This window comes from Coregonus clupeaformis, chromosome 21, assembly GCF_020615455.1.
Source record: "Coregonus clupeaformis isolate EN_2021a chromosome 21, ASM2061545v1, whole genome shotgun sequence".
Classification (NCBI taxonomy): domain Eukaryota; kingdom Metazoa; phylum Chordata; class Actinopteri; order Salmoniformes; family Salmonidae; genus Coregonus; species Coregonus clupeaformis.
Genome location: NC_059212.1, coordinates 39,944,661 through 39,967,296, shown reverse-complemented (window position 1 = coordinate 39,967,296; position 22,636 = coordinate 39,944,661). Strand labels below are relative to the sequence as shown.

Genomic DNA, 22,636 nt, shown 5'->3' with positions numbered 1-22,636 from the left:
TGGGATCTTTTAATATCAGCTCAAGAAACATGGGACTAACACTTTGCATGTTGCGTTTATATTTTTGTTCAGTATACTTTATTAATTATAACACAAACTGATGTTTTTCTTATTTTAGCCTATCTAGTAATTTTTTGAATAACCCAAGTTTGGTAGCCTATGCTGCTTCTGCCCATGGGCATGGTTGTTCATGCGGTGGTTACAATGGTTACAATGTATCACTGATCAAACATTCTCATAAAAAGTCTGTAGCAAAGCTGTGGGAGCACACGGGTTTGATACAGGGATAGACATCATTTTTACATGCACATCTGATTGGATACAGAGCACAGGAGGCTGCTGAGCAGAGAACGGCTCTTAATAATAGCTGGAATGGAGTCAGGGTTGGAGAGTAACTGATTACATGTAATCTGATTACAAACAATTAATCAGTTAAATTTACCAGCAAAAATATTGTAATCAGATTACAGATACTTGAGCAACTAGATTACTTCTTGGATTACTTTTAAATTCAGAAAGGATGTTTGTGAGAAAAAAATACATTGACATCTTTTCTCAATTACATTCAATTCAGCATTGAAAAAAGGCACAAGTGTAAGTTGTCTTCTAATGCCTCTTAAGGGGAAAGTAATCAGATTACATTACTGAGTTGGGGTAATCCAAAAGTTACATTACTGATTACAATTTGAAAGGTAACTAATAATGGATTACATTTAGAAAGTAACCTACCCAACCCTGAATGAAGTGAATGGAATGGTATCAAGCACATGGAAACCACTTTATTGATGTGTTCAATACCATTCCATTTATTCCATTCCAGCCCGTCCTCCCCAATTAAGGTGCCACCAGCCACCTGTGATACAGCTTTTGATTACTGAAATATCAGCCTAAATCTTTACCTTTTTCTTTGAGGAATAAATTGGGAAAATTTTCGAACACAGCTCTAGCCGGGGACAGGCCACCAGAATCAGGGACTGTCCCTGGAAATCAGGGACGTCCGGTCTCTGTGCATTAAATAGAAGTTGTTTGATTGGAACAGCATGGGCAATTGATCAACTGGTGACAGGGAGACCATTTTTACATTACATTTTGATTTATACTTTGATTAAGCTTGGAATAAACACTCACTCTCAAAGGTGATGTTTTAAAAATAAAAAAATAGAAAATAAAAAGTACAAATAATAGAACTCACATACTTAGTAGTATTGAAGGATGACAGTGAAATGTACATTGTATTACTTAAAGTAAAAGCATAACAAGGCTGTAGGTTTAAAATCACACGGCACACACTCAATGTGCCAAAGTAACGCAACAGAAACATTCAACATACATACCCAGAATTTATCAAAGCATTGTCATTATTGGAAGGACATTCTGAAAATCCATTGATACAGTGTCCTGGAACAGTGATGCAGTGTTGATGAAATTGTGGTCTGGAGAAAAGTAACATGCATTGTTAACATTGTATGATCACTGCTTCTCTATTCCAAGTCAAATTTTGATTGTGGATAAAACATTTTTTAGAGGATGACATTGTCAGTTTCACATTTAAATAATAGTAGTCCTCAGAATTTGAATTAAAGTGCCAAATCAGACACAAACAGATTAATTGATGTAAAATAGCTTTAAAAGTAGGTAGGTAAGAAGGTAGATGAGTGCATTTCTTAAACTAGTCATGACAGGTATTTGTTACAGAGAGAGACTGTACACAGACTGACCACAAGTAAAATCCACTTCTAGACCAGGGCTGCCCAACCCTCTTCCTGGAGATCTACCGTCCTGTGGGTTCAGTCCAACCCTAATTTAACACACCTGATTCTACTTATTAGCTGCTCAACAAGACCTTAACTAGCCGAATCAGATATGATCAATTAGGGTTGGACTGAAAACCTATAGGACAGTAGCTCTCCAGGAAGAGGGTTGGGCAGTCCTGGTCTAGACAAACAACGATGTGCAAAAGTATCATGAAAAATAAAAAAATATAGGTCTAAAGCACTAATAAGATTACTAAATAATTATTATAACTAACACTAATAAGTTCAACTGTCATAGAATATTGGTCAAGCTAAAAAGGTATTGCCAATCCGACTAAACACGACATACAAGGACATGAAAGGTAAAAAAGGAAGTGGGTTGGCTTAACGTGCAGCCTGTACATCATTTCAGTCTCATTCACTAGGAGGGTTTCAAGAAGTCAAACACCTCTGCACATTCAATGGCTGATAGCTTACAGTCTTCACATTGTACTAAGAATACAGCGTCTTACACTAGAAAACCATAGTAAAAAAACATATCTACACATATAGGAAACGAGAATCACACAGCCAGCCAACTCGATGAGTGAGATTACTAAATGTACAGCAGGTGACAGAAGGGTCAAAGTTGAAAGTACAGTGGTTTGCTGTCCAGAGACGAGACTAACAACGACACCGAAGCCTTTGACTCTGGTTGATGTGATGGCGTGCACAGACAGTAGAGTAGTGGTATTCAAAGTCGGGGGTCGCCAAAATTTTAAATGTTTATTTTTTAAGAACCACATTTTTTTTTAAAGTACAGATTATTGTATGGAACAATATACAAACGTTTTTGAGAAAGCTAATTAGAAAAATTATATTGTATTGAGTACATGTATTTATTGGTTTCTTTTCATTTTGATATGATGAAAGTGTAATGAATTTAAGGATATTTGTTGATGTAAAAATGGCAATTTACCGATTTTAAGGTTGCGTCATTAGATTTGGGGCAGGGCCATGAAAAATGATAGGAAAAAAATGTGTGTTCCCAGAAATTCTGGCGGGAAAAAAAAAATGGGCTAAGGAGTTTGAATACCACTGCAGTAGAGCGTCAAGCGGATGTACAGTACGTGGATATAGGAGGCCATATCATTACAACATGCATAAAAACAGAAACAATTAATCTAAAATATAAGAAGGCTTTCCACTTTACCTAGGTTGGACTCTCTTGAGCAACAAAAGACCGAAGACCACTTCGCTATAATATTGAGACTTGGACTGGTGAAGGACAGTATGGGATGCTAAGGGATGTGGTTGGTGTGATTAGAAGTCCAACGTTGGTAGGCGGGGGCTACAGTACATCTTAAATGTCTTTAGGCATGAGCTGTAGGCCACTGGTGACCTGGAAGCGTGTCTCATCTTCAATACCATACTGCTCCAGAGGGTCCTAGAAGGAGAAGGTAATCAGTGTGTATTCAAGTTGTGTAGAGTGTTATTTTGTACAGTCTATGGTTAGAAGAGACCATCCAGATAACAGAGAACAGGAGGTCTGTCTGTCTTACCTTGCCGGTCAGCCGGTGGATCTCTGTGCGATAGAAGATCAAGTTCTTCCTCATGAACTCATAACTGTAGGACAGATGAGGAATAGAGTGGAAACTAGGATGAGTCATGCAAAATAGTCAACCACCCTGGTCCTGGAGAGCTAATGTAGCTGCACCCTCTGCACTGATAGGCAAGTGAAATGGGGCAGTCCTACATTACCTGGCCTTGATGATGGAGTCGATCCACTCCTGACACTGCTCCTGGGAGTCACACTCAAACAGGTACTTCCTCTCTGCCTCATCTAGGAAAGCTGAGAGAAGTTTGGTTCCTTAGGACAGCAATGTTTTTGTACTGTGACTAAAGCTTAAAAAGGACTTTGCTAGAGTGCCAAACAAGTAAAGAAAAACAATGTTTCTTCTGGATAAGAGCGTCTGCTAAATGACAGAAAAAGTAAAAACAAAAAAAATAGTCACAAATCTACAAGTGGGTCACAGCCAACCAAACAACAATGAATGAGGAGAGTAGAGATCAGTTTTGGACTCACTGATAGAGAAGGCTTGGCTGTCCTCTCTTTCTACCCGACACTGCTCTAGCAACAAGGCACCCTGAGGCTGTCAAGGAGAGAAAACACCCAATTACTTTCTCCACTCTTGCCCAATCCCCTTACAGTCAGACACAAGATAGATGGTGGTGGTGACTCTTCCTACCTCCTCCTCATCAGTTCGGAAGTAGAACAGGAAATTAACCACCAGCTTCACCAACCTCCTCTTTACAACTGGCATAACAGATAAGAACAAATGAATGAGCAAATGTCTTCCTGATCCTGACATCAATTTGACATTACAGCAGCATTCCAATGAATGCGTAACAATTGCTAACCAGCAAGTTAGAGTAGCTAAGATCTAGACTAGGTGTTATGGACATCAGTGATAATGATGATCAAGATAGTACAGGAGTAATAGATGATCTATGCTGTGATCCGACTCGGATTAGACCTACCATCTCCTTTCTTCGGTCCTCGCATCCCAAGTTCTGCCGCCCTCTCAGAAGGTTGGCGACTCAACGAGATGAGCTCCTTCTCGTTGAAACGCATCCTGGGGCGGTTGGGTTTCACAAATGCAGCACAGGGTTGACTGTTAACTCTATAAATCTTTGGTAAGTAACACTCTCAGCTAAAAAGAGCCATTTTCTTACGCATGAGGGCAACCTAGCCTAGCTTGCTATTCTGTCAAAATGTCAGTGGTGGTGATATCCATCGTTACACGGCTCACTGCGGTAGTTTCGTGCGGGTAAACTTGTTTCAGCTAGTTCCTCCAGCCGCCTCCTGCTGTCAGAAGAAGTGCACTTACTTTCAACTACTCGCTGCCTAACTAACCGAGCTTCTTGAAATGTGTTTGATTGTGGTTGGTTAAACTCACTGAGGTCGAAGTGTTCCATTCTAGCCTAGCTACGTCCCTAGAAAAAATAAAAAAGTGGACACTCCTTTATATGTGACACTTGCTTTCGTAGTATGGTGACCGTGTGAGGACATTCTGTGGCAGGACTGATACGCATTTGAACATTATAGGCTATAAATTATAGCCAAAGGGATGTCTAGAATTTTAGAGAGGGAACTAATTAAGATATTGACATTTTTGTTAATCTAGTTCGTACAATAAAGCTAAAGAAAGACCGCATTTGACATTGTCAAATTGTGTTTTGTGAACGTTTGTCAATAAAGATATACAAACGTACAAAACTGATGTTCGCGCGTGCGCATGAATGTTTAAATTGTGAACGGCGTGACCTAAACGTTAAATATTTGGTGAGTTTGAAAACGAGTCATTATCTGGTAAATGTGGTTTTAGCTAGGGTATTGCATTTATTTTAATAGATGTATGTACATATACGGCAACCAGATGTGAAAAGGTGCCCTGTTTTGTTCGTTTAATGTTAAAATCGTCATTATGTTGTGCTACCTTGCCGGTTAGCTCAACAAAGCTAATTTTGCTAACATGCGCACCAAATGCAGTGCTTTTGATGTAGTAATTTAGCCAATTATGTAGTTATGTTTGCAAATGGATAACGTAACTAATTAGTATTGGATAGCTAGCTAATTAGTCGCACGCTAATTTGTTAGCTAGGTACGTTAACTAGCTAACGTCGTTACGAAGTTTCAGTTGTTCTGCAAATGCATCAGGTGAATATATTTTACGTGTTGTTTTTCAATGGGAAGTTAGATTGGCCATTAACAATCACAGCCACATCAGAGATGGCCAGCTAGTTAAGTAGTTTCCACCTTCTATGCCACAGTGATTAGATCAATTCCACAACTAATCTGCAATCTTAGTTCTTGTGCTAGTAAAGTTATTACAAACATAACATTGACAATATTCTTCCTGTATGTTCCTCCACAGTCTGAAGACATATTTTCTGAGTGTTTGACCAGCTGTCCAGCAGGAGGAGGTGAGTGTTTGAGGGTGAGTGAATCCATCTCCCCGCAAAGATGGATTTCCAACACAGAGCTGGGGGCAAGACTGGGAGCGGTGGGGTGGCATCCTCCTCGGAGAGCAACCGGGACAGGCGAGAGCGGCTCCGCCAGCTGGCCCTGGAGACCATCGACATCAACAAGGACCCCTATTTCATGAAGAACCACCTGGGCTCTTATGAGTGTAAGCTGTGTCTGACACTCCACAACAATGAGGTAAGAAAGTGCTCATATTAACACAACATAACTCTTCTCTTTATATGATGTTCAATTTAGGGCTGACCAACAACATCAAAAATCTTGGTCGACCAATCGATTGGTCAAAATGTTAAAATGTATTATGTGTTTTAATAAAATCAACTATATGTAGGCTACTGAGCTTGTCTGATGCTTTAAGCACACTGATTAAATAATTATGACACACAAATTACTTGAGGGAGCCAGAGATCAAGATAGCCGCGGCAGGTAGCTTAGTGGTTAAGAGCGTTGTGCCAGTAACCGAAAGGTCGCTGGTTCTAATCCCCGAGCCGACTAGGTGAAAAATCTGTCGATGTGCCCTTGAGCAAGGCACTTAACCCTAATTGCTCCTGTAAGTCGCTCTGGATAAGAGCGTCTGCTAAATGACGAAAATGTAAATGTAATAGTAAAAATGTAAATGTAATAGCCTAACCAGAAGAACTGTGGTCCTCTGTAGCTCAGCTGGTAGAGCACGGCGCTTGTAACGCCAAGGTAGTGGGTTCGATCCCCGGGACCACCCATACACAAAAAATTTATGCACGCATGTCTGTAAGTCGCTTTGGATAAAAGCGTCTGCTAAATGGCATATTATTATTATTATTATTATTATTATTATTAAGAAGAAAAAAACTGTTCCCTACTCTCTTCCTCCTGCTTCTGCTGACCTTCGCAGATTATGCTGTTACGCTCCTGCTGTTACGCTCCTAATAGGCCACACCAGGGGTCGGCAACCTTTTCCATTTGGAGTGCCAATTTTTCTTACTATTTCTACCGATCTGCGCGGCAGATATGATTTTCATATGCACTATTTCGTGGAACAGTTTAATTTCATTTATAATAAGTCTTCGTATCTCAAAATCATTATAATGTGGTTAATAAAAATTCTAAAAGTAACTTCCATTGCCAACGATGTAAAAAATAGCCTCCATAAAGCCAACAAATAAAAACATTGCAGCCTGCAGGTAGCAAATATCTTGATAAAAATAAATATCCTATAAATCACATTGGCTACACATGGCCTGTCTGCAAGGAACTTGAAACATTGTATCAACTATTAACTTGGGTCTGTCCTGAAGCTCACTCTAGCAAACTTGCAACACTGTATAAAATATTCTGGGCCTTCAGAGTGTCCTGCTCCAGTGAGCTCCAGATAGACATAGCCGTAGGCTATTTGCACAAGGGTTAAGAAGAAATCAGGTAGGCCTATTTTATGACGTTTCCACCGGATCAGAGCATGACATTCCCCCCCCCCTTTCAAGCTGAGTGGTTATTAAAAGAGAGCTGGAAATATTTTTCAAATAGGTTACGTTGAGGAACTATGTCAATGGATGTATGAACAGACTTCGTTTACTTGCTGTTTGAGGTGAATAAAAAAATTACTTTGAGAAGTTCCACGGTGGTGGGGAGTTAAGACAATCAGAAATACTATCAGATCCCCAAATGGGCACATTTATAGGCCTACATTTGCGCTCAGGCCAGGTAGCCTAGGCCTACTTCTAAGCATAATCGGGTGCGCGTCCTTACTCAAGATTGACAGGAGTGGTCCAAACAAAAGACAATGAATAAATTGATAAATCCTAAATGGAATGAAATAAACCAAAACTTGTTTCTTACAAGTGTAGCCTAGGTTGTGCGCTCTGCAAACAACGTTTCCACTCCGACAATGAGAACGGTAAAATACTAATAATATATTGAATGCGTTGAACAGAAATTACCGTAACCATACAAACATTGTAGATTAGAAATTATGGTCTCAATTGGATTGTCGGGGGATTGTGGAGGCCAGGTCATCAGATGCAGCGCTCCATCACTCTCCTTCTAAAATAGCCCTTACACAGCCTGGAGGTGTGTGGGTTATTGTCCTGTTGAAAACAAATGATAGTCCCACTAAGCCCAAACCAGATGGGATGGTGATTTGCTGCAGAATGCTGTGGTAGCCATGCTGGTTAAGTGTGCCTTGAATTCTAAATAAATCAGTGTCACCAGCAAAGCACCCCCACACCATAACACCACCTCCTCCATGCTTTACGGTGGGAAATACACATGTTGAGATCATCCGTTCACCCACACCGCGTTTCACAAAGACACGGCGGTTGGAAGCAAAAATCTCCAGTTTGGACTCCAGACCAAAGGACAAATTTCCACCGGTCTAATGTCCATTGCTCGAGTTTCTTGGCCCAAGCAAGTCTCTTCTTATTGGTGTCCTTTAGTAGTGGTTTCTTTGCAGCAATTTGACCATGAAGGTCTGATTCACACAGTCCCCTCTGAATAGTTGATGTTGAGATGTGTCTGGTGACTTGAACTCTGTGAAGCATTTATTTGGGCTGCAATTTCTGAGGCTGGTAACTAATGAACTTATCCTCTGTAGCTGAGGTAACTCTGGGTCTTCCATTCCTGTGGTGGTCCTCATGAGAGCCAGTTTCATCCATAGCGCTTGATGGTTTTTGCGACTGCACTTTGAAGAAACTTTCAAAGTTCTTGACATTTTCCGTATTGACTGACCTTCATGTTTCAAAGTAATGATGGACTGTCATTTCTCTTTGCTTGTTTGAGCTGTTCTTGCCGTAATATGGACTTGGTCCTTTACCAAATAGGGCTATCTTCTGTATACCCCTCCTACCTTGTCACAACACAACTGATTGGCTCAAACGCATTAAGAAGGAAATAAATTCCACAAATTAACTTTTAAGAAGGCACACCTGTTAATTGAAATGCATTCCAGGTGACTACCTCATGAAGCTGGTTGAGAGAATGCCTAGAGTATATAAAATATATTTTGATTTGTTTAACACTTTTGGTTACTACATGATTCCAAATGTGTTATTTCATAGTTTTGATGTCTTCACTATTATTCTACAATGTAGAAAATAGCAAAAATAAAGAAAAACCCATGATTGACTAGGTGTTCTAAAACTTTTGACCGTCAGTGTATTTGCGACTGCTCGACCAACAAAAAGTATTGGTCGACCAACAGCCTATCGACCAAACAATCGACCAGTCGGCTAAATGGGGTCAGCCCTAGTTCAAAGGTTCATTTCAATTCATGATCTTAAACGTTTTCTCTTTACAGGGCAGCTATCTGGCCCATACACAGGGAAAGAAGCATCAGACTAATTTGTAAGTACACATCTGTTACTACTTTATTTGTTGTGTCTTTAATTGAAGCGCTTTCTATATTTGGTGTTGCTCACTTCCCTGTTTTGTTGAATGCAGAGCGAGAAGAGCAGCTAAAGAAGCAAAAGAAGCCCCTGCCCAGCCAGCCCCCGAAAAGGTCAAGGTTGAGGTCAAGAAATTTGTGAAGATTGGTCGACCGGGATACAAAGGTAGGTAATTATGTGTTTTGATGTTAGTTAGTCATCAAGGATTCAATGACTCCAAAACAATGTTATGAACTGTCAGGGTTTTCCCCAGGATTTTTTTAAACAAGGTGGTGCTGATGAATTGGGGGGGGGGTGCGCAGTGGCCCATCTTTGAACACCTGTAAATGCAAAATTTCTGCAATCTGGAGCAAAAGCGTCCTTAAATGATAACAAATAAAGTAAAAAAGTGGCGCAGCCAGTCCACAAGGTGGCGCTGCGCCCCTCTTACATTCTTTGTGGAGAATCGTGGAGCTGAACTGATATTATTTCCCTTGTCAACAGTAACCAAGCAGAGAGATCCAGAGAGTGGGCAACAGTCTTTACTTTTCCAGGTGAGACATGGACATAATTAACATAGGTCAGATCAATGGAGTGAAACCAATTTCTACTCTTTTCTGAGTCTTGGGACACACTGGCTACCTAGACTAAATGTCCTCCTCCTCCCCTATCAGATTGATTACCCAGAGATAGCAGAGGGCATAGGACCCAGGCATCGCTTCATGTCTGCATATGAGCAGCGCATCGAGCCCCCAGACCGTCGTTGGCAGTACCTTCTACTGGCTGCAGAACCCTATGAGACCATCGCCTTCAAGGTGTGTGTCTTCATTTGGGACCTAAGGGAATCCCCAATCACTCCAATCTGTCTATGCCTCGTACTGTTTTCCTGTGAATGACAAATCATATCTTTTTTGTATATTCTGTATTTCTGCAGGTGCCAAGCAGAGAGATTGATAAAGCCGAGAGTCGCTTCTGGACCCACTGGAACAAAGATACAAAACAGGTATAGTACTGGTGATGACAGTCCCATGGATGGTCATATCTTTTGGAGGATATTTGGGTATTAATAGAATCCAACTGAATGTACACATCATGCAATTTCTCTTGCCCCCCGTATCTCTCCAGTTCTTCCTCCAATTCCACTTCAAGATGGAGAAATCCCTCGCTCCACCCAGCGGACCCGTACCCCCCATGGGTGTAAAACGTCCCCCTCCCCTGATGAGTGGGATGGGGCCTCGACCCCCCAATGAGGCCATGCCCCCTCCACCCCCAGGGGGGATGCATATGCCCCCCTTGCCCCCTGGTGCCCCTGGCCCTCCCCAGATGCACCACCACCATCAGATGCAACACGGTGGCCCCGGGATGGGCATGCCACCCCCGATGAGACCCCCGCTCCCCTCTGACGGTCATGGAGGAATGCCCCATCAAAACAACTGATCTCCAACCAGCCCCTCATCATTCTGTTAGATTATGTTTGCCTATCGTTTGGTTGCTATTACACTACAGTGCTCCGTCATTGGACTGTGTCAAGTGGACTGTTTCAACGTCCAATATACAGTTTCTAAACTGGATGAAACGTTGTTTACCCACATGCTTTTCTACCCATGGACCATATTCAGTAGGTTTTGTACACAGTTGCCAATGATTTTTTTTTTTTGTCATACTGAAAATTGTCTCTGGCAGCATCCACACTAGCATACTACTCAGAATGAAGCAGTGTACATGTAATGGTCATGCATTCTAAATGTTCAGCTAGTGTGGATATTGTAAGGTAGTCATTGGTTGTTTTGGGAGTACTGTAATAGCACCAGTATGAATAGCTTCCCCTGTATTGTAGATGTTGAGCCTTCTGTATGAAACAACATCTTTGTGAAGATCCACAACTCATCTTTTTTTTAAGAGTTATTTTTTTTAAATAATAAAAGTGAGTTGTATCTTATGATCTTTCTCTGTGTGCTTGGCTGGAAATAATGTTTTTAGCTGCAAAGACATATGCTTGTGCAATAATACAGGACTTTTATTTGTTTCTCAAAGATTACACAGGGTAAACTTTATTGATGTGTTCAATGCTCTGTGACAGAGTTAGGGTAGCAGAAATGAGATGTTAGATAAAGCAAGTTTCTTTTCAAGTACAGTATTTACAATGTTATCAAAAAAAGTACATCAATTGCCCAGCAGTAACAGGCAGTCTGAAACATCCAACATTACTATAAAGGGGCCCCAGTTGAGCAGTTATTTTCCAATAGCACCCATACAATTACTCATAAGTCTTGCTCATCTTTACAATACAAACCACAAATCATTCAACAATATTCTAAGCAACAAGTACATGGCAGACTAAGAACTGATTTGCTCTTCTGACTGGCATGTGTAATGGCTGCCAATGAGCCAACAGCATTTATTAGTTGTAAGAGATGTGGCCTCATTTTACTATTACTAATAGAGAACTAGAACTATCATTGTAGTCCTTTACTAAATGCTTCATCAGACGGCATGGTGTTTGCCTTTAGATTAGTTGGCTTTTGATTTCATGACCCTTTGTAGCTTCTTGGGTTTTACCTCGTCTTCCTCTTCATTTATCTCCTCTTCCTCATCCATTTCTTCATCCCTCTCTCTCTTGGCCTGTTTTCCCTTTTTCTTTCCCTTAGTTTCTTCATCCCTCTCTCTCTTGGCCCTCTTATCTTTTGTCTTCCCCTCTCTGCCTTTGACAAGTTTTCTCTCTGGTGTTCCCTTGCTTCTCAGACCCTTCAGTGACCTCTCTCGAACCCCCTTCTTCACTCCACCTTGTTTGGTTTCCCCTTCATCGTCTTCTTCATTATCACCGTCATCAAAGTCGGGAAACCACCAGAAGAGCACCTCATACAGAGAAGTCTCAGGCTGCAGAAACAGGAAATGGTCATAAGCAAACAGAAGTGCGGCACATCTTTGGAAAAAGGTACTGTACTTTATACTCATAGAACGACGTACTATTTGAAAATGCTGTAGTGTTCGTTTTAATGTGTCGCTTGTTATCAAATTTTAGAATCCGATTTGGGACAAATTGTCCTGGTAAAGCGGTCAATCAAATCAGAGACATACATGGAGCACTATTTATCTGATGTACCTTTCCGCCAGCAATTCATTCTGGGGTATAAATGGATCGGATTGTTGTGGTCCCATACACATTTTCAGTGAATGTTGTATGACGTCTGAGTATTTCAAGCACGATTCAACCATACTAATTATGCCTATTGTATGGAAGTGTGAGATTCCATACACACACATTCAGCTAAAATCTATATACAGTTGAAGTTGGAAGTTTACATACACTTAGGTTGGAGTCATTAAAACTCGTTTTTCAACCACTCCACAAATTTCTTGTTACTAAACTATAGTTTTGGCAAGTCGGTTACGACATCTACATTGTGCATGACACAAGTAATTTTTCCAACAATTGTTTACAGACAGATTATTTCACTTATAAATCACTATCACAATTCCAGTGGGTCAGAAGTTTACATACACTAAGTTGACTGTGCCTTTAAACAGCTTGGAAAATTCCAGAAAATGATGTCATGGCTTTAGAAGCTTCTGATAGGCTAATTGACATAATTTGAGTCAATTGGAGGTGTACCTGTGGATGTATTTCAAGGCCTACCTTCAAACTCAGTGCCTCGTTGCTTGACATCATGGGAAAATCAAAATAAATCAGCCAAGACCTCAGAAGAAAATGTGTAGACCTCCACAAGTCTGGTTCATCCTTGGGAGCAATTTCCAAACGCCTGAAGGTACCACGTTCATCTGTACAAACAATAGTACGCAAGTATAAACACCATGAGACCACGCAGCTGTCATACCGCTCAGGAAGGAGACGCGTTCTGTCTCCTAGAGATAAACGTACTTTGGTGCAAAAAGTGCAAATCAATCCCAGAACAACAGCAAAGTACCTTGTGAAGATGCTGGAGGAAACATGTACAAAAGTATCTATATCCACAGTAAAACGAGTCCTATATCGACATAACCTGAAATGCCGCTCAGCAAGGAAGAAGCCACTGCTCCAAAACCGCCATAAAAAAGCCAGTCTACGGTTTGCAACTGCACATGGGGACAACGATCGTACTTTTTGGAGAAATGTCCTCTGATCTGATGAAACAAAAATAGAACTGTTTGGCCATAATGACCATCGTAATGTTTGGAGGAAAAAGGGGGATGCTTGCAAGCCAAAGAACACCATCCGAACCATGAAGCACGGGGGTGCTGCAGGAGGGACTGGTGCACTTCACAAAATAGATGGCATCATGAGGTTTGAAAATTATGTGGATATATTGAAGCAACATCTCAAGACATCAGTCAGGAAGTTAAAGCTTGGTTGCAAATGGGTCTTCCAATTGGACAATGACCCCAAGCATACTTCCAAAGTTGTGGCAAAATGGCTTAAGGACAACAAAGTCAAGGTATTGGAGTGGCCATCACAAAGCCCTGACCTCATTCCTATAGACAATTTGTGGGCAGAACTGAAAAAGCGTGTGCGAGCAAGGAGGCTTACAAACCTGACTCAGTTACACCAGCTCTGTCAGGAGGAATGGGCCAAAATTCACCCAACTTATTGTGGGAAGCTTGTGGAAGGCTACCCGAAATGTTTGACCCAAGTTAAACAATTTAAAGGCAATGCTACCAAATACTAATTGAGTGTACGTAAACTTCTGACCCACTGGGAATGTGATGAAAGAAATAAAAGCTGAAATAAATCATTCTCTCTACTATTATTCTGATATTTCACATTCTTAAAATAAAGTGGTGATCCCAACTGACCTAAGACAGATCATTTTTACTAGGATGAAATGTCAGGAATTGTGAAAAACTGAGTTTAAATGTATTTGGCTAAGGTGTATGTAAACTTCCGACTTCAACTGTATTTATCCATATTTTAATGGATTGTCCAGCTAAACGTCAGTGACGGTAGTAGCTTATCTGCAAAGTGCAGATGAAAACCAGCACACACTGCAGGCTTTTAGGAGTGCTGCTTGGCATCATATCTCCTGTAATCCATACCATGTTGGGAATGAGGTTTCTGAGCCCGGAGAGACGGGAGAGTATTTTGTGTGTCTGTGCCACTACCTCCTGTGGTTGGACTTTGTGTCTCAGTGAGGAGCGCCTCACAGTCAGTGCAATGTCATACTCCTCTTCCTCCACACCCCGTCCACCTTTTATGGTTTCTATAGGATGACAGGACAATCACATCCATCATGGAAATCACTTTAATCATTAATGACAAAGTACTTTTTTATTGCCAGCACCACAAATAGAGGTGTGACAGTTATCCTATGGAAAAGAGACGATCTAACCTACCCTCCTAAAATGTTCACTGTGTACAGTATGTGTAGTGGGGTGTGGGCTACACTTGTCTACTTGCCTTGTAGTTTCTGAAAGCCAGTGCTGAGCAGCAGGATGGTGATGGCTATGAACAGACAGCGGTTGAGGGTGACCCCTTCCCAGGGTGTCTCTATCTGGCTCAAGTTCTGGAGAGACATAGCTTTACGCAGAGGCACTGAGATAAACAGAGGCCCGAGAGAAACAAAGAGACGGGGGTTATAACAGCATAAATCAGGTGTCTTTGACTGACATGTTTTTAAGAGAGACAGAGAGAGAGAGGTGGGCTCACTGCTTCTGGCAGGGAGACTGCGTTCTCTGGGCATCATCTTGGGGACTTGCTGCATGACTGGAGATTCCTGTTGAGAAGGCGTGGTCCTCTCCTGGAGGGTCCTCCTCCTCTCCTGAGCGTACATTTCTGCAGAGAAACAGATCAGAGTTAGCCAGAGGGATACTCACTAGGTTGACCACCACCACAACATAGTACTAGAAGCATCATGTCACCTCCACCTGTCACATCCATTGGGAGCAGGCAAGGACATGGTGTTGGTGGTGTATGCTCTGTCTAACGGCTAGTGGTGCAGAACGGGGTGAGTAAAGGAGTGTGAGAGAAATGTGATGAGGGAGAGAGAAAATATACACTTGGTTGTAACTAACCTTTGCTCTAAGAGGATAGGAGCTTTGCTAGTTAATGCTCCCCAGGAAGGCTGTGTGAGGTGAATTCAAACTGTGGTGCTCATAGGACTAGAGATCATATTTCAATGGCATGGTAACTATGTAGAGCTATGCTGCTACCACCAGCCTGCACCACTCAGACCCCAGTGTTCTGAAATAGGGCCCCTAACGGTTTTAGTACACTTTTTGTGTAAAGACGTCTTGACCCCAAGGATAACCTTACAAGATAAGATAATGGTATAGAACACTCAGTTGCCAGTTTATTAGGTACACCAATCTAGTACCAGGTCAGATCCCCCTTTGTCCCATAACAGCCTGAATTCTCTGGGGCATGGAAACGTTGCTCAGTTGGTATCAAGGGACCTAACGTGTGCCAGGAAAACATTCCCCACACCATTACACCACCGCCACCAGCCTGTACCGTTGACACCAGGCAGGAAGGGGCCATGGACTCATGCTGCTTACGCCAAATCCTGACTCTGCCATCAGCATGACGCAACAGGAACTGGGATTCGTCAGACCAGACAATGTTTTTTCACTCCTCAATTGTCCAGTGTTGGTGAACACGTACCAGCTGGAGTCGCTTCTTCTTGTTTTTAGCTGATAAGAGTTGAACCCTGTGTGGTCATCTGCTGCAATAGCCCATCCGTGACAAGGACGAATTGTGCGTTCCGAGATGCCGTTCTGCACACCACTGTTGTACTGTGCCGTTATTTGCCTGTTTGAGGCCCGCTTGTTAGCTTGCACATTCTCTGTAAATGCTAGACACTGTCGTGCGTGAAAAGCCCAGGAGGCTGGCTGTTCCTGTGATACTGGAACCGGCGCACCTTGCACTGACGATCATACCCTGCTCAAAGTCGCTTAGGTCACTTGTTTTGCCTATTCTAATGTTCAATAGAACAGTAACTGACTGACTTGATGCCCGTCTGCCTGCTTTATATAGCAAGCCACGGCCACGTGACTCACTGTCTGTAGGAGCGAACCATTTTCGTGAACGGGGTGGTGTTTAACTGAGTATAGTTCACACAGCTGGTAAAGGAGACAAGCCATCGGTTGTGTTTCTGGTTCAGTGGTATGATCTATATTTACTTCAGTTTTTGATTGATTGTCTTCCACAGGGACTGAAACAGTGTCTGACTCACGCTCTTTGTTGTGGTCATTGAGCTTTAGTTGAGTCAGTGGTCACTGTGTGTTCCTTACCTGGACCTGGTCTGCGGACAGGCTTCTGAGGTGGAGGTTCTTGTCCGTCTAACTCCTCCTCAAATCTCTCAAAACTCTTCTCCATCCCTGCCCTGAGAGAGAGAGAAATATGAGAGAAGGGGGAAAGAGAGAGGGGAGGGGGAGAAAGGAGGGACAGGGTAAGAGGTGAGAAAGAGATTTATAGGATTGTCACAGTTAATCATGTTGCCAACATGTACAATAATTTTCCCTGATTCATATACAGTATATAGAGGGGTAGAAACGAGAAACAGCATTTGGTCAGAGCACAGTCATACCTATGGATTAGTTGATATTTTTAGATGAGATATTTTTGCTTGCTGTCGATATAGACGTGTAAATGAAATGAATGATGACTGGATAATTATACACTGAGTATACCAAACATTAAGAACACCTTCCTAATATTGAGTTGCATACCCCCCCCCCCCCCTTGCCCTCAGAACAGCTTCAATTCGTCGGGGCATGGACTCTACAAGGTGTCAAAAGCGTTCCACAGGGATGCTGGCCCATGTTGACACCAATGCTTCCCACAGTTGTGTCAAGTTGGCTGGATGTCCTTTGGGGGGACCATTCTTGATACACACAAGAAACTGTTGAGAGTGAAAAACCTAGCAGCATTGCAGTTCTTGACAAAAACCGGTGTGTACCACTTAAATCTTTTGTCTTGCCCATTCACCCATTGAATGGCACACACACACAATCCATGTCTCAATTGTTTCAAGGCTGAAAAATCCTTCTTTAACCTGTCTCCTCCCCTTCATCTACACTGATTGAAATGGATTGAACAAGTGACATCAATAAGGGATCATAGCTTTCAACTGGATTCAACAAAAGTTTCTCAATACTTTGTTATATACCCTTTGTTGGCAATGACACAGGTCAAACGTTTTCTGTAAGTCTTCACAAGGTTTTCACATACTGTTGCTGGTATTTTGGCCCATTCCTCCATGCAGATCTCCTCTAGAGCAGTGATGTTTTGGTGCTGTCGCTGGGCAACACGGACTTTCAACTCCCTCCAAAGATTTTCTATGGGGTTGAGATCTGGAGACTGGCTAGGCCACTCCAGGACCTTGAAATGCTTCTTACGAAGCCACTCCTTCGTTGCCCGGGCGGTGTGTTTGGGATCATTGTCATGCTGAAAGACCCAGCCTCGTTTCATCTTCAATGCCCTTGCTGATGGAAGGAGGTTTTCACTCAAAATCTCACGATACATGGCCCCATTCATTCTTTCCTTTACACGGATCAGTCGTCCTGGTCCCTTTGCAGAAAAACAGCCCCAAAGCATGATGTTTCCACCCCCATGCTTCACAGTAGGTATGGTGTTCTTTGGATGCAACTCAGCATTCTTTGTCCTCCAAACACGACGAGTTGAGTTTTTACCAAAAAGTTATATTTTGGTTTCATCTGACCATATGACATTCTCCCAATCCTCTTCTGGATCATCCAAATGCACTCTAGCAAACTTCAGACGGGCCTGGACATGTACTGGCTTAAGCAGGGGGACACATCTGGCACTGCAGGATTTGAGTCCCTGGCGGCGTAGTGTGTTACTGATGGTAGGCTTTGTTACTTTGGTCCCAGCTCTCTGCAGGTCATTCACTAGGTCCCCCCGTGTGGTTCTGGGATTTTTGCTCACCGTTCTTGTGATCATTTTGACCCCACGGGGTGAGATCTTGCGTGGAGCCCCCAGATCGAGGGAGATTATCAGTGGTCTTGCATGTCTTCCATTTCCTAATAATTGCTCCCACAGTTGATTTCTTCAAACCAAGCTGCTTACCTATTGCAGATTCAGTCTTCCCAGCCTGGTGCAGGTCTACAATTTTGTTTCTGGTGTCCTTTGACAGTTCTTTGGTCTTGGCCATAGTGGAGTTTGGAGTGTGACTGTTTGAGGTTGTGGACAGGTGTCTTTTATACTGATAACAAGTTCAAACAGGTGCCATTAATACAGGTAACGAGTGGAGGACAGAGGAGCCTCTTAAAGAAGAAGTTACAGGTCTGTGAGAGCCAGAAATCTTGCTTGTTTGTAGGTGACCAAATACTTATTTTCCACCATAATTTGCAAATAAATTCATAAAAAATCCTACAATGTGATTTTCTGGATGTTTTTCCTTCAATTTGTCTGTCATAGTTGACGTGTACCTATGATGAAAATTACAGGCCTCTCTCATCTTTTTAAGTGGGAGAACTTGCACAATTGGTGGCTGACTAAATACTTTTTTCCCCCACTGTAAATTCTATCTATCCCAACATGTCCTGGGGTTGTCATTTTTGACTTGACAGTTGTGTGTTACATGGTTCACTTTGCAATAGATCTTAACCAGTTTTCTGGGTGTTCTTAATGTTTTGTCCACTCAGTGTATAATCAGTCATTACAACAGAAGATAGTGTGTAATAACAACCAACACATTTGTAATAGACCTTAGTAAAGCAACAACAAACACAACGAAGCCATAAAGGCACTAGGCGTCAAGACAACCTCTCCAGCACTTAACCTACTTGAGGCCCAGTCTACTAACCTAAATGATTACATTCTAATCCACTGAAGCCATAGTTGAGGACATTACATTTATGATTGAACCTTGAACTAATCTTATAACAGTCCTAGAAATAGGGATGAGTCGACACGATAGAGAGACACAGACACACAAACAGGCATGGAGAGTTGCAGAGATAGGCTACTATGATGCTCCAGCTGTGACAGTAGCTGGTCTAACCCCTAACCCTTGACCTCAGACGGAGTGCGTCTTACCTGGTTCCACATGAGGGGTCCCTCAGAAAACATGAAGGACCTTTGTCACTGAGCAGTTGTCCTAGAGCGGGGCCGGGGTGGTGGCAGAGACACCTTCTGTGTGGAGGGTGACAGCCAAGCACAGGTGCAGCCTGGAGAATGAAAAAACAAAACGCATTGAGTGTCAGCCAGAGGGGTTGAACGATGTTGGGTGGACTACATGCCAGCGCCCTCCCCCATCCAGAGATAGAGGATTGGGGGAGGGAGAACGAGGGATGGGGGAGAGCAAGGGTTATGCTAAATCAGGAATGGCCGCTCCTGATGCTGAAGGGCTGCTTTGTACACAGGTTTGTTCTAGACCAGCATGAACCCATGTTCAATTAAATTACCCATGGCTGCCTAGAATTTGACTTAGATATTTTGGGTCAATATGAAACGCCAACATGTGTTTTTTTTCATTATGCTTCATTAACTGTACTTTTCATTGTTTCAGTACTATATGAGGATGTACTTTACAGAATTGACCACCAGGTGGCAGTACAAGGCAAGTGGTAGAGCCAAGCCAGGCCATGGCTGGGGCTGGTTCATGCGGTTGAAGTATTCTGTGAGTTTCAGTCATCTGTGTTACCTAATAGAGAGAATAGGGTGTTTTCGACGCACATTTCAATATGATTAGATATACTATTGTGTGTCCTTTTGTGATAGCAGATAGCGTGCCACCTCAAGAGAAATGGGAAAATGCAGAATAATGGGGAAGGATGGGTTAGGGTTGGAGACAGAGTGTTGGAGGGGATGGGGGAGGCTTTGGGATGGGATGGGGGAGGCTTTGGGATGGGATGGGTGTGCAGGGAGAAAATAGCTGGGAAGCAGGATTAGCTAGTGGGGAGGAAAGATGAGTCATCATGTCATTGTTAGTGCCAGTGTTAGCCTTCCTAGTACTGCATGTGATCCGGACGGTGCCCGTCAGTGGTCACCCGCTATCGACCTCGCCCATGGGTACAGTATCTGTGGCACAAATTACACCATATTCCCCAGATAGGGTACTACTTCAACATTGACCACTAACATCCTATTTGTCATACAGTGCACTACTGCTGTTGACTATTGATCAGAGTCTGTATAGTAGTGCACTGCACAGAGAGTCACTGTCAGAGCTGGCGATTTGGCCACTGTAAGACTAGCTAAATGACCCTGGGATTCTACACCAGACACTATCCGTATATGTATAGTATACATTATCTACTGTACATGTATAGTATACATTATCTACCATATATGTATAGTATACATTTTCTACTGTATATGTATACTATACATGATCTACCATATATGTATAGTATACATTATCTAACATATATGTATAGAATACATTATCTACTGTACATGTATAGTATACATTATCTACCATATATGTATAGTATACATAATCTACTGTACATGTATAGTATACATTATCTACCATATATGTATAGTATGCATTATCTACCGTATATATGTATAGTATTGCACTGCATGACAGCTTTCCACACTCTTGGCATTCTCTCAACCAGCTTCACCTGGAATACTTTTCCAAGTCTTGAAGGAGTTCCCACATATGCTGAGCACTTGTTGGCTGCTTTTCCTTCACTCTGCGGTCCGACTCATCCCAAACCATCTCAATTTGGTTGAGGTCGGGGGATTGTGGAGGCCAGGGCATCTGATGCAGCACTCCATCACTCTTCTTGGTAAAATAGCCCTTACACAGCCTGAAGGTGTTTTGGGTCATTGTCCTGTTGAAAAACAAATGATAGTCCTACTAAGCCCAAACCAGATGGGATGGCGTATCGCTGCAGAATGCTGTGGTGACATTTTTCACATTGACTGACCTTCATGTCTTAAAGTAATGCTTATTTGAGCTGTTCTTGCCATAATATGGACTTGGTCTTTTACCAAATATATTCTGTATACCCCCCCTACCTTGTCACAATGCAACTGATTGGCTGAAACACATTAAGAATTAAAGAAATTCCACAAATACAATTTTAAGAAGGCATGCCTGTTAATTGAAATGCATTCCAGGTGACTACCTCATGAAGCTGGTTGAGAGCATTCCAGGTGCCTATCTCATGAAGCTGGTTGAGAGAATGCCAAGAGTGTGCAAAGCTGTCATCAAGGCAAAGGGTGGCTATTTGAAGAGTCTGAAATATAAAATATATTTTGATTTGTTTAACACTTTTTTGTTTACTACATGAATCCATATGTGTTATTTCATAGTTTTGATGTCTTCACTATTATTCTGCAATGTAGAAAATAGTAAAAATCAAGAAAAACCCTTGAATTAGTAGGTGTTCTAAAGCTTTTGACCGGTAGTGTACATTATCTACCATATGTATAGTATACATTATCTACCATATATGTAGGACATGTCAGACACATACTGGACATGTTTGCATTGGAAGTTTTGTTGCTCATAAATGGGAAGTCTTACTGACTTAATTGACCAAGTGCACATTTTTCTCTGAGTTGGTTTGTCATGGTTGATTAGTGATCAGGACATGACCTCGTAAGAATTGGCGAGCGGAATGCGTTATCTGTTTGATTGTGAAGACTGTGCCTTTTCCGCCCCACATTTCCAAACAAAATGATCTCACTCCTCATCTGATTAAAATAACCAGAGGACTTTCTCTCGTTCTCTTGTGGGTACAGTAGGGAGAAGTCAAACTCGGCCAAGTTTGTTCCAAAGTTTTGGGGACTGTTTCAAGGTCTACGGAAGCCCCATGTGGACAAACAGTGCGGGGTAAAGTGGGCTAACAAAGCCTCCGGACTCCCTGTGCCCCAAATTATCTCACAAGGGAGTGCTATGGCAGGCTGTGGTGCTTCTTAATCTGCCGCTTTTGTCCTTATGTAATGAGGAAATAGTTCAGAGGGCAGAGAGACTGTGTGTCTGTCCTCCACCGTGTGGGACACTCTCTATACCCTGCCTCACGACAGGACATTATGAAGCATAAAATCACATTAGCTCTTATTTCCTGGCTGCCAGTTAGAGGATATGATGACTTCACAGAGTAAGTAAGCGTGACTATTAACTCTATTGTCGAACAGTCAGTGACAGTCTGCAGATGATGAACGTAGCCCCAGATTGTAATGATAATGGCTGCTACAACAATTTGCAGTGTGGCAGTGTATTAACCACAGGGCCAGATGTGCTCCAATTATGATTTGTACCAGTGCTGTATAAAGTTTGTACCTGTGATTTTCAAGAGGGAATAAAACGGAAAAGAGCGAGCAAAATGAAGCCTTCTTCCGAAAAAGAAGTATGAATAAATCGTTTATTTTGGTATTTTATTCTCATGCGGTCTCAGTCTCAGTAACAGGCAAGGATTTAAGACCCGAGAAGGACATACATACTTCTAAAACATTTTAGGAAAAGGAGGAAGTCGGAAGCAGCATCAACTGGAACTGCGTTATAGGCGGACAAAAGGATGATGATGAAAAAACAGAGGAGAGGTACAGTCGTCATGAAACCTGACGAGCAGGCCGGCAAATCCATTAACAAAAGAGGAGGATG

General features: G+C 42.2%; 3 protein-coding genes across 3 annotated transcripts; 1 reads left to right on the top strand and 2 right to left on the bottom strand.

Moving 5' to 3' along the window:
- Positions 1–1,860: 1,860 nt before the first annotated feature.
- plekhj1 (pleckstrin homology domain containing, family J member 1) lies at positions 1,861–4,741 on the bottom strand. Its single transcript, XM_041842621.2, has 6 exons — positions 4,275–4,741; positions 3,983–4,050; positions 3,820–3,886; positions 3,495–3,585; positions 3,296–3,359; positions 1,861–3,180 (listed from the first exon to the last, which is right to left on the bottom strand). Exons 1-6 carry the CDS (start codon positions 4,366–4,368, stop codon positions 3,097–3,099), a joined length of 468 nt encoding a protein of 155 aa, XP_041698555.1. The 5' UTR covers positions 4,369–4,741; the 3' UTR covers positions 1,861–3,096.
- A 237-nt stretch (positions 4,742–4,978) lies between these two features.
- LOC121535495 (splicing factor 3A subunit 2) lies at positions 4,979–11,055 on the top strand. Its single transcript, XM_041842622.2, has 8 exons — positions 4,979–5,079; positions 5,672–5,958; positions 9,050–9,096; positions 9,193–9,302; positions 9,621–9,670; positions 9,791–9,931; positions 10,051–10,119; positions 10,242–11,055. Exons 2-8 carry the CDS (start codon positions 5,761–5,763, stop codon positions 10,551–10,553), a joined length of 927 nt encoding a protein of 308 aa, XP_041698556.2. The 5' UTR covers positions 4,979–5,079; positions 5,672–5,760; the 3' UTR covers positions 10,554–11,055.
- A 54-nt stretch (positions 11,056–11,109) lies between these two features.
- LOC121535496 lies at positions 11,110–19,256 on the bottom strand. The gene is made up of 6 exons (XM_041842624.2): positions 19,111–19,256; positions 16,341–16,432; positions 14,758–14,883; positions 14,509–14,643; positions 14,214–14,311; positions 11,110–11,993 (listed from the first exon to the last, which is right to left on the bottom strand). The coding sequence occupies exons 2-6, from the start codon at positions 16,423–16,425 to the stop codon at positions 11,628–11,630; spliced, it is 810 nt and encodes a 269-aa protein (XP_041698558.1). The 5' UTR covers positions 16,426–16,432; positions 19,111–19,256; the 3' UTR covers positions 11,110–11,627.
- Between the last annotated feature and the right edge of the window lie 3,380 nt (positions 19,257–22,636).

What these genes read in the sequence shown, in the direction of transcription:
- LOC121535496 (XM_041842624.2), bottom strand. Translation starts at nt 16,425, where the DNA reads ATGGAGAAGAGTTTTGAGAGATTTGAGGAGGAGTTAGACGGACAAGAA. An exon ending in TGTCCGCAGACCAGGTCCAG is followed by an intron (nt 14,884 to 16,340) that starts GTAAGGAACACA and finishes GTTTCTCTGCAG; the next exon opens with AAATGTACGCTCAGGAGAGG. An exon ending in ACAAAGTCCAACCACAGGAG is followed by an intron (nt 11,994 to 14,213) that starts GTAGTGGCACAG and finishes CTGTTTCTGCAG; the next exon opens with CCTGAGACTTCTCTGTATGA.
- LOC121535495 (XM_041842622.2), top strand. Translation starts at nt 5,761, where the DNA reads ATGGATTTCCAACACAGAGCTGGGGGCAAGACTGGGAGCGGTGGGGTG. An exon ending in TGACACTCCACAACAATGAG is followed by an intron (nt 5,959 to 9,049) that starts GTAAGAAAGTGC and finishes TTCTCTTTACAG; the next exon opens with GGCAGCTATCTGGCCCATAC. An exon ending in TGGTCGACCGGGATACAAAG is followed by an intron (nt 9,303 to 9,620) that starts GTAGGTAATTAT and finishes CCTTGTCAACAG; the next exon opens with TAACCAAGCAGAGAGATCCA.
- plekhj1 (XM_041842621.2), bottom strand. Translation starts at nt 4,368, where the DNA reads ATGCGTTTCAACGAGAAGGAGCTCATCTCGTTGAGTCGCCAACCTTCT. An exon ending in TCCGAACTGATGAGGAGGAG is followed by an intron (nt 3,887 to 3,982) that starts GTAGGAAGAGTC and finishes TCTCCTTGACAG; the next exon opens with CCTCAGGGTGCCTTGTTGCT. An exon ending in TCCACCGGCTGACCGGCAAG is followed by an intron (nt 3,181 to 3,295) that starts GTAAGACAGACA and finishes TTCTCCTTCTAG; the next exon opens with GACCCTCTGGAGCAGTATGG.